Raw genomic sequence first — 13,407 nt, forward strand, 5'->3', positions numbered from 1 at the left:
CTGAGTTTGGGAGAATGTGTGAAAGGAGGAAGTTGATAGTAATTTTGAATAAAAGCAGGTTATGTTTAGCGGTGCGGAGAGACATATTAGTTAGGGTGTGAGTTTAGATTTAGAAACCTTGGAAGAAGTGGGGTGTTTTAGATACCTGAGAGTGGACTTGCAGCGAATGGAATAATGGAAACGGGAGGTGAATCATTTGTTGGGTGGGAGGGAGAGGGGCTGAAGGTTCTGAGAGCATTAAGAAATATGTGGAAAGAGAGATCGCTATCTCGGATGGTATAGAAGTTCCAACGGATTTGTATCGATGCGAAGGATATGTTGTGGGAAGGGTTAACCGAGTAAGTAATGAGAGGGTAGGAGAGATATGTGGCGCAGTGTGTGCAGAAATTATTGGAAGAAGGGAATGAGGAAGGAGAAGTTGACAGAAAGGATATACGAGAGAGAAGTGGAAGTGACAAGGTGAAGAGAGACAGATTGGAGATGGAAGAAATATTTTGAGTGGTTGTGGCCTGAACATGCAGGAAAGTGGATGGTCTGCACGGGATAGAGTGAAATGGATCGATGTGGTACATAGGGGTCGACGTGCTCTCAAGGGACTGAATCCGGGCAAGTGAAGCTGTCAAGGGAAACCATGGAAATGGACGTGTGTGAATACTACCTTTCCTCATCTGTCCCTGACGCTACCTCGCTAAAACGTGGGAAACGGAGAGAGAGAGAGAGATTAAGTATATGCAAGTGAACGTGTTGTGGTTGTGTTAACCCTAACGCCATCGCGGTGCGAGACAGAGTTAGTGGGTCGGCCGATGTGTTATGCCTCCGCCTGGCGTCCCTGTTTGCAGTCATGATACACACGTACACTGTGCTTCGTAAATAGGTCTCACGCGGTTCCTGGAGTGTCGAAGACTGCATGTGTAGCCACCACCACTGTCTGGGCTACACCTTCAACATCTAGATGCCGGTGTTCTACACAGGTTGGCAGGGAAGGTTCATGTATCAAGCCCACCCAGCAACAAGACATTATGCAAACGAACTGCCATTTGAAGTGCATGCAGATTGTGAGTTAGTGTGTCTGTGCTGTGATTGGATGAGCAGGAGCAGTGGCGACGCGCCTCAGGAGCAAGGCAGTGAGGGGTTCGTTGTGTCTTGACAGGGCGCCTCGTCCTACCCCCTGCAGCCACACGGGGACTGAGGTGGTGTTTGTTTGTCTGTTGTTGGATTTGAATGTCCGTCCGCTGGTAGAGGTCGTTACACTAGGATCCTTGCTAGACAGTTAAACAATGGTTGAAGTTTTGCCTATTATTTAGAGAGATCATATATATATATATATATATATATATATATATATATATATATATATAATGCTATGAGTCCACAGGAAAAATGAAACACGGTAAGTTCTCAAGTGCACTTTAGTGTAATTATCACATCATCAGGGGAGACACAAGAGAGAAATATAAGTCAGTTAATATACATCGAAGAGACGAAGCTAGGACAATTGCATGTTTACCAAATGGCGTCCTAGCTTCGTCTCTCTTCGATGTATATCAACTGACTTATACTTCTCACTTGTGTCTTCCCTGATGATGTGATTATCACACGAAAGTGCACTTGGGAACTTATCGTGTTTCATTTTCCCCGTGGACTCGTAGGAATATCTTGATCACGTGCAAAATTGTGATCCTTTCCAATATATATTTTTTTTTTTTTTATATACTTTGTCGCTGTCTCCCGCGTTTGCGAGGTAGCGCAAGGAAACAGACGAAAGAAATGGCCCAACCCACCCCCATACACATGTATATACATACGTCCACACACGCAAATATACATACCTACACAGCTTTCCATGGTTTACCCCAGACGCTTCACATGCCCTGATTCAATCCACTGACAGCACGTCAACCCCGGTATACCACATCGCTCCAATTCACTCTATTCCTTGCCCTCCTTTCACCCTCCTGCATGTTCAGGCCCCGATCACACAAAATCTTTTTCACTCCATCTTTCCACCTCCAATTTGGTCTCCCTCTTCTCCTTGCTCCCTCCACCTCCGACACATATATCCTCTTGGTCAATCTTTCCTCACTCATCCTCTCCATGTGCCCAAACCACTTCAAAACACCCTCTTCTGCTCTCTCAACCACGCTCTTTTTATTTCCACACATCTCTCTTACCCTTTTACGTTACTCACTCGATCAAACCACCTCACACCACACATTGTCCTCAAACATCTCATTTCCAGCACATCCATCCTCCTGCGCACAACTCTATCCATATATATATATATATGTGTATATATATATATATATATATATATATATATATATATATATATATATATATATATATATATGTGTATATATATATATGTGTGTGTGTGTGTGTGCACGTTACCGGGCTCCGCCTCCAAGTCACACCGCTTGTGGAAAGTCAGGTTTGGCGGGGTTGTATCACTGAGAGAGCAGAAGTGACAAGTCTCTCGTTCTAAAGAGGTCTAAATATCCCTGCTACTGGAGGGAGCGAAGCTTTAGGCTGGAAGAGTCTTTAGAAAGAGGTTCTAGGTTCTTTTATAGAAATGGATGCTGTCTGAACTCCCGGGTATTATATTGTATTTCACTGTTTCATGCGTTCGTTGCTCCCTCTGACAGGGAAACGCCAATGATCGGATTGAAACAGGAACCATAACATTCATTTGTTTTTTTAACATTTGAAATATAGCTGCCTGAAGCTAAGGTCAGGTTCGGTACGTTCAGTACGTTCTATTGATGTCTACTTGGGCTAAGGAAAATAAATGGTTCTCAGATATGATTTTTTTTGAGAAATAGCACAGTAGGTAGGCACGTTATTTCTTATTAACAAAAAGAATTAAATGTGCTTATTAAGGTACCACACAGCCTAATGTCTCCGGTTTTAGATTTTCCAGTTACTGTATTCCTGCAGCTGACAGACTATTCTATGACCGAATTGCAGTTATCGTCGCTTCAAAGGCTTTTAACGCCATTTTCTTTTTTTCAGTCAAACCTTTTTCCACAAATCGTTTAAAGTTACGTATATCGCCTGAAGCTTTCAATATTGTCCAAGGCTGAGCGCTTGTTGTTGCTATACTCGCGGAACGGCTGATCAGCGACGCCATTTTGATTGTTGTTGATCTGTCTGATTGCGATGCTTTCTTGTTAGCTCCCTTAAAAGCGGGAAATTTAAGTTTTTTTTTTTTGCATGAAATAAAATCGTCTCTTTTAGTGACGGCATTTTTTTGTTCACATTCGTTGCGGTTATACAGAAACGATTATTTTTATACATGGCCTTAACGCCACATTTTCATGAGTCATAACCCTCACCACTATGGCATTATTATTTTTCATTGTGTGATATATATATATATATATATATATATATATATATATATATATATATATATATATATATATATATATATGTGTGTGTGTGTGTGTGTGTGTGTGTGTGTGTGTTTTACTCTCGCCATCTCCCGCGTTAGCGAGGTAGCGTTAAGAACAGAGGACTGAGCCATAAAGGGAATATCCTTACTTAGCACCATTTTCTGTTCCTTCTATTGGAAAAGTAAAAAGAAAAAAAAAACGAGGGGAGGATTTCCAGCCCCTCCCTCCCCTTTTAGTCGCCTTTTACGACACGCAGGGAATACGTGGAAAGTATTCTTTCTCCCTTATCCCCAGGAATATATATATATATATATATGTATATATATATATATATATATATATATATATATATATATATATATATATATATATTGTGTCTTAAACTAAGATGTGTTTTTGGTGGAACTTTGGCGCTTCTTGAACTCCTTTTAGAAAGTCAGACGAGTGAGTGACAGGAACTCTTCCTAGGCACTGTGTTGTGAGTACGAGAAACAGTTTCTTAGATACACTTAGTAAACGACGCTTAAATTCGCTCTCAGTATAAGGGCTATTTATCATGAATACGAATCTAGGGTTAAAATACTGCTTAGGGGTCGTTAGCACCTATAAATACCTCTTCAGATAATTATAACAGATTTTTTTTTTTTATCATTCGCCTCATATTTAATGGGTATCTTACGGCTCGAGAAAGCCATAAGACATATTTTTCAGGATTATTTAAAGTATAGAAGCGCCTAACTACGTTATATTTTAATTTTTAGACAAAACGGTATTTGGGCTAAAAAAGAAAAAAAAAAATCCCTAAAATATTACCTTCAATTTTTGGTATTTTTCTAAAGAAAAAAAAAAAAAGATGCTTAAAATCTCAGTATAAAGACTACTTATCATCCACTTCACCACTTAGCTTATCGTGTCTTGCCTCCACCCCACCACTTAGCATATTGTTGCCTCCACGAAATCACTTTGCTTATCATCTATTGCATCTACCCACTACTTCCCTTATACTCTGTTGGCTTTACCTTACCACCTGGTATATCATACTTCACCCACCATTTATTTCCCTGCCACCCTGCGTCTGTTGCATTCCGCGGACCATCTCCCACATCTAAAGTTTAAAATATTTTCTGTGATTTCTCGATCCCTTCTCTCTCTCTCTCTCTCTCTCTCTCTCTCTCTCTCTCTCTCTCTCTCTCTCTCTCTCTCTCTCTCTCTCTCTCTCATGGTTTCTCATTCATACATCCTCTCCTTGTCCTTACTCCTGTAGTCATTCTTCTCTTTCTTCCTTTTCCCCGTTTTCTCTCCCCCCCCCCCCCCAATCTACCCTCTCCCTTCCTTCCTTCCTCGCTATCATCGATTTCTTTAGTGCCTCCTGGTCGAGGGCGAGTCCCCCAGCATCACACCGGCTGCTTCCAGAGACGCGAGCGTTTTGCAAGGTTTTCCCCGGGGTTATCCTGAGTTCCGTACAGCCGTTGGTTGGTGCAGAGTTGGTTGGGGTTCGTAATTTGGGTCTGACCAGATTATGTACAAAACTCTCTTTTTCCGATGTATGTCAGAGAGTGGATGCACAACAGATGTAGATATGTTCTAGTTGTGGGACTGTACACTCGCCTAGAAAATTCCAGTCATTTGGCCACTCTGCACCGAAGTGAACTTAAATGGTGGAGTTTTTCGTCACTTGGTAATAAATGTTTTTTATTATTCAAATAATGCTCTTCTGGCCTCTTACTTTACGTTGTATCACTTATATTTTCTTTTTCGTTAACGCTGTTTCGTACTGGGAATATTTTTGATACCTGCAAAGTTTTGTTTCGAGAAGCCACCTTCATTACGATAGGCTGCAAATGTCACGGAGATTCCTTTTTACCAGTTGTCAGGCATGCGTGGTACTACTTACCTACTTTCTCACACACACACACACACACACACACGGATATATGCAAGGTTAAGATACGGGACAACACGGTTGTAAGATTCTCTTCCCGTATACACAGATAGTAATCATCGGCACACGGGAACGCGTGGCTAAAAGTAGCGTAGGTTAGCGGGCCCTCGTGCGAACATCGTAGTCATCACTGTTATCGTGAGATGATTACAGTATTCCAAGCTCATTGTAGCACCCAGAGCTATCATTATTGTTATTATAATTATTATTATTATTATTATTATTATTATTATTATTATTATTATCATTATTATTTTAGACTCCAGAGACGAGGTTAGTGACTATGGTTGGGTAGAGGGGAGGGTGTGAGAGGTGTGGAGGAGTATTATGGATATAGTCATTCCCTGTAATAGCGAGGTAGCGTTAAGAACAGAGGACTGAGCCTTAGAGAGAAAATCCTCAGTTGGGCCCCTTCTTTGATCCCTCTTTTGGAAAAGTAAAAAGATAAAAGAATGGAATGGAAGATATTTAGGTAATCAGTGCAAGAGAAACGTGTGGCATGTGTGGCACGGACTCAGCCTGCTTCTGGTTACGCCACAAGTGATCACGTCATCTTTGGCAACGTTGTATCTTGGAGTACAGTCTCGTACTTCTCTACAGAGGAGTGTATCCTTTCCCCGTTAATGCATGTAGTGCACCCTTGGAACAGCATGTGCCCCTGGGGTTTTATATATAAATATATATATATATATATATATATATATATATATATATATATATATATATATATATATATATATATATATTATCCCTGGGGATAGGGGAGAAAGAATACTTCCCACGGATTCCCTGCGTGTCGTAGAAGGCGACGAAAAGGGGAGGGAGCGGGTGGCTGGAAATCCTCCCCTTTCTTGTTTTTTTTTAATTTTCCAAAAGAAGGAACAGAGAAGGGGGTCAGGTGAGGATATTCCCTCTAAGGCCCAGTTCTCTGTTCTTAACGCTACCTCGCTAACGCGGGAAATGGCAAATAATATGAAAAAAAAAAAAAATATATATATATATATATATATATATATATATATATATATATATATATATATATATATATATAAGTGAAAGAGAAGAGAGGCATTTGGACGATTTTTGCCGGGAAAAAATGCAAATGAGTGGGAGATGTATAAAAGAAAGAGACAGCAGGTCAAGAGAAAGGTGCAAGAGGTGAAAAAGAGGGCAAATGAGAGTTGGGGTGAGAGAGTATCATTAGATTTTAGGGAGAATAAAAAGATGTTCTGGAAGGAGGTAAATAAAGTGCGTAAGACAAGGGAGCAAATGGTAACTTCCGTGAAGGGGGCTAATGGGGAGGTGATAACAAGTAGTGGTGATGTGAGAAGGAGATGGAGGGAGTATTTTGAAGGTTTGTTGAATGTGTTTGATGATAGAGTGGCAGATATAGGGTGTCGAAGTGGTGTGCAAAGTGAGGGGGTTAGGGAAAATGATTTGGTAAACAGAGAAGAGGTAGTAAAGGCTTTGCGGAAGATGAAAGCCGGCAAGGCAGCAGGTTTGGATGGTATTGCAGTGGAATTTATTAAAAAAGGGGGTGACTGTATTGTTGACTGGTTGGTAAGGTTATTTAATGTATGTATGATTCATGGTGAGGTGCCTGAGGATTGGCGGAATGCGTGCATAGTGCCATTGTACAAAGGCAAAGGGGATAAGAGTGAGTGCTCAAATTATAGAGGTATAAGTTTGTTGAGTATTCCTAGTAAATTATATGGGAGGGTATTGATTGAGAGGGTGAAAGCATGTACACAGCATCAGATTGGGGAAGAGCATTGTGGTTTCAGAAGTGGTAGAGGATGTGTGGATCAGGTGTTTGCTTTGAAGAATGTATGTGAGAAATACTTAGAAAAGCAATTGGATTTGTATGTAGCATTTATGGATCTGGAGAAGGCATATGATAGAGTTGATAGAGATGCTCTGTGGAAGGTATTAAGAATATATGGTGTGAGAGGCAAGTTGTTAGAAGCAGTGAAAAGTTTTTATCGAGGATGTAAGGCATGTGTACGTGTAGGAAGAGAGGAAAGTGATTGGTTCTCAGTGAATGTAGGTTTGCGGCAGGGGTGTGTGATGTCTCCATGGTTGTTTAATTTGTTTATGGATGGGGTTGTTAGGGAGGTGAATGCAAGAGTTTTGGAAAGAGGGGCAAGTATGCAGTCTGTTGGGGATGAGAGAGCTTGGGAAGTGAGTCAGTTGTTGTTAGCTGATGATACAGCGCTGATGGCTGATTGATGTGAGAAACTGCAGAAGCTGGTGACTGAGTTTGGTAAAAAGTGTGAAAGAAGAAAGTTAAGAGTAAATGTAAATAAGAGCAAGGTTATTAGGTACAGTAGGGTTGAGGGTCAAGTCAATTGGGAGGTAAGTTTGAATGGAGCAAAACTGGAGGAAGTAAAGTGTTTTAGATATCTGGGAGTGAATTTGGCAGCGGATGGAACCATGGAAGCGGAAGTGAGTCATAGGGTGGGGGAGGGGGCGAAAATCCTGGGAGCCTTGAAGAATGTGTGCAAGTCGAGAACATTATCTCGGAAAGCAAAAATGGGTATGTTTGAAGGAATAGTGGTTCCAACAATGTTGTATGGTTGCAAGGCGTGGGCTATGGATAGAGTTGTGCGCACGAGGGTGGATGTGCTGGAAATGAGATGTTTGAGGACAATGTGTGGTGTGAGGTGGTTTGATCGAGTAAGTAATGTAAGGGTAAGAGAGATGTGTGGAAATAAAAAGAGCGTGGTTGAGAGAGCAGAAGAGGGTGTTTTGAAATGGTTTGGGCACATGGAGAGAATGAGTGAGGAAAGATTGACCAAGAGGATATATGTGTCGGAGGTGGAGGGAACGAGGGGAAGTGGGAGACCAAATTGGAGGTGGAAAGATGGAGTGAAAAAGATTTTGAGTGATCGGGGCCTGAACATTCAGGAGGGTGAAAGGCGGGCAAGGAATAGAGTGAATTGGATCGATGTGGTATACCGGGGTCGACGTGCTGTCAATGGAGTGAATCAGGGCATGTGAAGCGTCTGGGGTAAACCTTGGAAAGTTGTGTGGGGCCTGGATGTGGAAAGGGAGCTGTGGTTTCGGGCATTATTACATGACAGCTAGAGACTGAGTGTGAACGAATGTGGCCTTTGTTGTCTTTTCCTAGCGCTACCTCGCACACATGAGGGGGAAGGGGGATGTTATTCCATGTGTGGCGAGGTGGCGATGGGAATGAATAAAGGCAGACAGTGTGAATTGTGTGCATGGGTATATATGTATGTGTCTGTGTGTGTATATATATGTGTACATTGAGATGTATGGGTATGTATATTTACGTGTGTGGACGTGTATGTATATACATGTGTATGGGGGTGGGTTGGGCCATTTCTTTCGTCTGTTTCCTTGCGCTACCTCGCAAACGCGGAGACAACGACAAAGCAAAATAAAAGATAAAAATGAATATATATATATATATATATATATATATATATATATATATATATATATATATATATATACACACAATAATGAATTTTTCATATAGATCAGTTACATTTATGATGTATGAAGGGCGGGTATGGTTGTTTGTAGTGGTAGAGGTGGGGCTTGGCCTGTGATGTCTGCAGGGCTGAGATACGTCTGCTTGTGCCAGTAATTAATTCCTCCTCTCCTTGGCAGATTCTTCATGGAATCTTCAGACAAAGAGATCCTCGACTTCCTCCTTCACAAGAGCAGATATGACTTGAGAATAAGACCGCCCGTGAAAGGTAAGCCCAGTTCTCCATTATATATTCCTATATTTATTGCTGTGGCCACAATGGTGAGCTTGACATCTTAAGTATGTTGATGGGTTTAGCGTGGGTGTGATGTGTTGATGATGTGTTCTGCTGGACCGAATGGTTCCCCAATATGACAAGATGATTTTCCTTAAGGAATGACGAAATATCTGAATGTGTTATGTAAGTGACTCGCAAGCATGAGGAAAATGTCATAAATGTCATGATCTACACCAAACGTCCCTCATATTTACGGTTGATGCATCTGATGTTGCATGAGTGTTGCTTCTTCGGGCGCACTTTCCACTTGTACATTGCTGTAGCCGTGTATTAGGTATTGAATGATATATGAAAAAATTCGAAGAGGTTTTTAAGGCTTAATGTGTGCCTTCTAACTCGGTGCTATGTATTATTTATCAGGCTGTGTTGTTCAAGATAAAGCTACGATTTCATCCCTTAATAATCGACTCCAGAAGTTGACCAATAGTTGCCGTTAGGCTATTAAGACGGTAATTGACAGACATTTCACAGCTTCCCTCTTTTCGATATATGAGGGTGAAGTCTGCCAGTCTCCATCTTGGTAAGATTTATTGAAAACATAAGTTAACGGTTTAGTAATATCATATCTGACGTTTTTGATTGTTACTCGTGGATAGATAAAAATCAGGACATGGACTTTCACTATTCTTCAGCTATCTGTATTAGTACTTCTCTAACTGTGACGGTAGATTCTGCTATCGTACATGTGCTGTTTGTTACTGTTCCAAAATTCGTGTTGTTTTCTGATTTTAAAACAATTGAAAAAAAGGTCAAGATTGTTGCTATGCTTTTATCATCCACAAAGGGTTCCCCATCTTCCCTTTGCTAAGGGTCCTAACCCACTCTTTTTGGCTTGCTTTAATGTCTTTTTGGTATTCTCTTGGGCGTGTTATGTTGGAAGATTTGGGTAATTAACTGATTTCTTAAGCTTTTAGAATTTATTTTTGCGGTTTATAGTTCTTGCGAAGTTTAGGGAGTACTCTTCTGGCCTATTGTAGCGAGGCCACTTTCTTTCAAGGCAAAGATGAGTATGTTTGATGGTATATTCGTCCCGTCGGGTGATGTATGGATGCGAGATGTGGGCCTTCGAAAAGTAAAGATGGTGGCTGTGTTGGCAATGAGATGTCTGAGACAGTATGTGTGAAGACTTTTGATCGATTAAGGAATTAATATTAGGGTTAGTGAGAAATGTAGAAGTGGAGTATGCTCGTGATAACTGAAAAGGATTTGGACATATGGAGAGGATGAGTGAAGAGAGTATGATTAAAAGAGTATATAAGTCAGATGTGGAGGGGGAAACAAGGAAATGGGGAAAACCAAAGAGAAAATAGAAGGAAGGAGCGATAGATGTTTTGAATGTTCGTGGTGTCCACGTGATAGAATGAATTGGAGCGATGTGGTATACAGTGGACGAGGTGCTGTCGCTGGGCTGACCAGGGTATAGAAAGCGAACGGAGGAAACTATGGAAATTAATGTGGGGCTGGGTTCTGGACAGGGGGTCTCTGATTTCGATGCATTGTACGTGACAGCTTGAGAGTGAATGTGAACGAATAAGTCCATTTCTTCTGCTCCTTGTAGCGCTACCTCGCTAACACGGAAATGCTGAACATGTATGAGAAAAAAATTATTGATTATGTCTATGTAAAGTTATACATAATATCGGTGCCATAGATCAGTGTATGAGCCCGTTTGTGGTACCGCAGAGAAACCTGTGAATGCTCACTTCACTGGCCTATATCCGTCTGTATTTTCTACACAGTAAAATGGAGTTCAAATCGAAATTGATTGTTAGTAGGGAGGAATTATTTTGGACTTTTCATTCCCGTTGATCTCGTAAAACACAAGGGACAGAAAGGGTAGAATAGCAGCCTAGTCTTAATCAGCGTTGTGCATAGCGGGCGCAGCTTCTCGTTTTACCAACCGTAATGACCATCGTTTTATTATTGGCTGGGAAGGAGTCTAGTTTGACCACGTCAGAAGTTCCGTCTCCATGGTAGGTCATAGTTGCTAGTCTTTTGATCTTAGACACAGCAGTAGACATTTTTCCTCTGCTGCTGATGGTTTACGAAGGCTCCTTGTTGTTGTTGCCTTACCCCAATACGTATTCATCTTATGAATAATTTTCTTCGTTACAAAGTATTTTCTTGTTAGGCAATTTTTCCACTACAATATTTTCTCCTATTTTTTCATTTGTCTTTTCCATATTTCATTCCCGGGGCTAAATTTTCCACGGTGCTGCCCCCCGGTACTCGTTGTTTTGGTCGTGCATGATGATAAGTCGATGATCGAGTACGGTTATTGACAACATTGGCTGGCAATAGATGCGTGTGTCAGGCTGCTAATGGTTTCCTCGCGTTCCCCAGGGCTTTCCCTGACGCTCCTCATTTTTCTCAGGCTGCTGATGGTATGTATTCCCACGTCACGAATATCTTTCCTTCTCTGTACTTCCCACTTGTTTCCCGCGGTGGTATTTTTCAGTCTTTTTTTCCCATTTTTCTTTTTTTTCAGTGATCGTGTACGTTCCATTCTCCCGCCATTTGTCTTAATACGTTACCGATGGCTTTCCCACGTCATGCAGCATATCCCCCACGGTACAAATGGCTCTGTACTTGTCGCCTGTTTTCCTGTGGTTTCAGGTGTTTCACCAACGAGAAAAACCTTTCCCCGGCTTCCATTTATTTTGGCACGTAACAAGATATTTTGCTCCGTCAGCGTCTAGATAATGAAAGAAGTAGTCACAGGAAGTTTTTGGGAGTGGGTGACACAAATATTTCGGGTCGGGTGGACCTTGTGGAAATGTTTTGTGTTCACGAGGCGAGGGGTTTGGGTGCGATCACACGAAAGGAAACTTAGGGAAAGAGGTGTTTGCTCAGATGGGTTGTAAGTATACCATGTTAGGAAGACACTTTGGATCAGGAATGACCTTATTCATGGATGATGATGTTGGACTTGTCGTTGGCACAGAACGCTTTCAGGCGATGCAGCTGTAAACTGTAAGATAGGGAAGGTAGAGGAACACTAGTGGAGAGGGAGGTCTCCGGACGGGTTAGTGAGAGAAGCAACGTGTGGTGGAGCGTGGCACTAAAGTGACAGGGTAGTGAGCTGGCAGATGGAGAAGTGAGGTCAGGCCAGGAGGGGGACGCACTCTTGCTGACTTGAAACCCAGAACATGAGGGAACGAGCTACATGTTGGGGGAAAGTGTTTTGAATACAGCAGAGGATAATATATACGAAGAGGAAGGGACTGGGAAGGGGAGTGAGGGGAAGGAAGGTGATGGAGTGAGGAGGTTATGAAAATGGTCACAAAACATGAGGTGTGTCGGGCAAGCATTGTAGCAGCAGGGGAGGATTACTGGGGAAACTGAGCCACTGGGTAGATCTGCAAAATAGCTGAGTGTGGGGGGAAAAAATGGAAGGGGTTATGTGGAATATTGGAAAAAGATGAGAATTCGAAAAGAAAATGGAGAATGAATTGGACGGAGATGAAATTGTGCACTGGAATAGCCAGTGGTCGAAGGGAATTGCTAAAAAAATATAAGAAAATATTAGAGAAGCAGGTAAGACTGCTAAGGAAATGAGAGGCTGTGTGTAGGGGGACTAAAGTATTACTGTAACGTTGGTATATGGACGGTAATGTATGAAATGTGCATCACGTGTAGAGGGAGGTTGATTACAGTTTGAAATGAGTGTTCAGAGAAGTAGAGTGGAGTGTCAATACCTGGGTAAGATGGTGTTCCTGGAGTCTGCATGGATGTAGTAGTTACAACGCTGTATGGAGGGAAGAGTATTCTAAGTGGATATAGTGAATTATAATAGGATGACTGATGAAAGTTGGAGTAAAGGGTCTTGATGATAGTGTAAAACGAATGCAGGCGGTGGCATGAATGACCAGCATATTGCATGTATGGACGGAGTGTGTGCAAGTCGTGTGCTTAAATCTGAAAGGGATCCTCGAGAATTTTTTTTTCTTTTAGGAAAGATTTTAGTCGTAGCATAAATGGGTCTGGAGTACCGAAGGGAGAGCATTGACTCAAGTGGACCACGTTAAGTCAGCTGGAGGATTTATTCAGTGGGAGACTGTAATGTGTCAGGAGGAGTGAATGTGGTGTGGAGGTTATGTCTCCTGTGGGTTCTTAAGGTGTCAGATGTAACGACTGGAGCAGAGGGGCAAGTTTTGAAAGGGTGTGAAAAATTGGGAGCGTTGTCGTCGTAAAAGAAAAGAAACGTGACAAAATATTGTTAGCTGATGAAAAAATATCGTGAAGGAATAGAGAGTATCAAGGATTTGGC

At 41.7% G+C, this 13,407-nt stretch overlaps 1 protein-coding gene across 1 annotated transcript in view; it reads left to right on the top strand.

The window, feature by feature from the left end:
* Positions 1 to 13,407, top strand: part of pHCl-1 (pH-sensitive chloride channel 1) — a 1,177,139-nt gene that overhangs the window by 431,157 nt on the left and 732,575 nt on the right. The window contains exon 3 of the mRNA XM_071665549.1: positions 8,980 to 9,068. Coding sequence (XP_071521650.1) covers positions 8,980 to 9,068 — 89 coding nt within the window. The remainder of the gene's footprint in view (positions 1 to 8,979; positions 9,069 to 13,407) is intronic.

The sequence above is a fragment of the Panulirus ornatus genome, chromosome 10 (genome assembly GCF_036320965.1).
Source record: "Panulirus ornatus isolate Po-2019 chromosome 10, ASM3632096v1, whole genome shotgun sequence".
Taxonomy (NCBI): domain Eukaryota; kingdom Metazoa; phylum Arthropoda; class Malacostraca; order Decapoda; family Palinuridae; genus Panulirus; species Panulirus ornatus.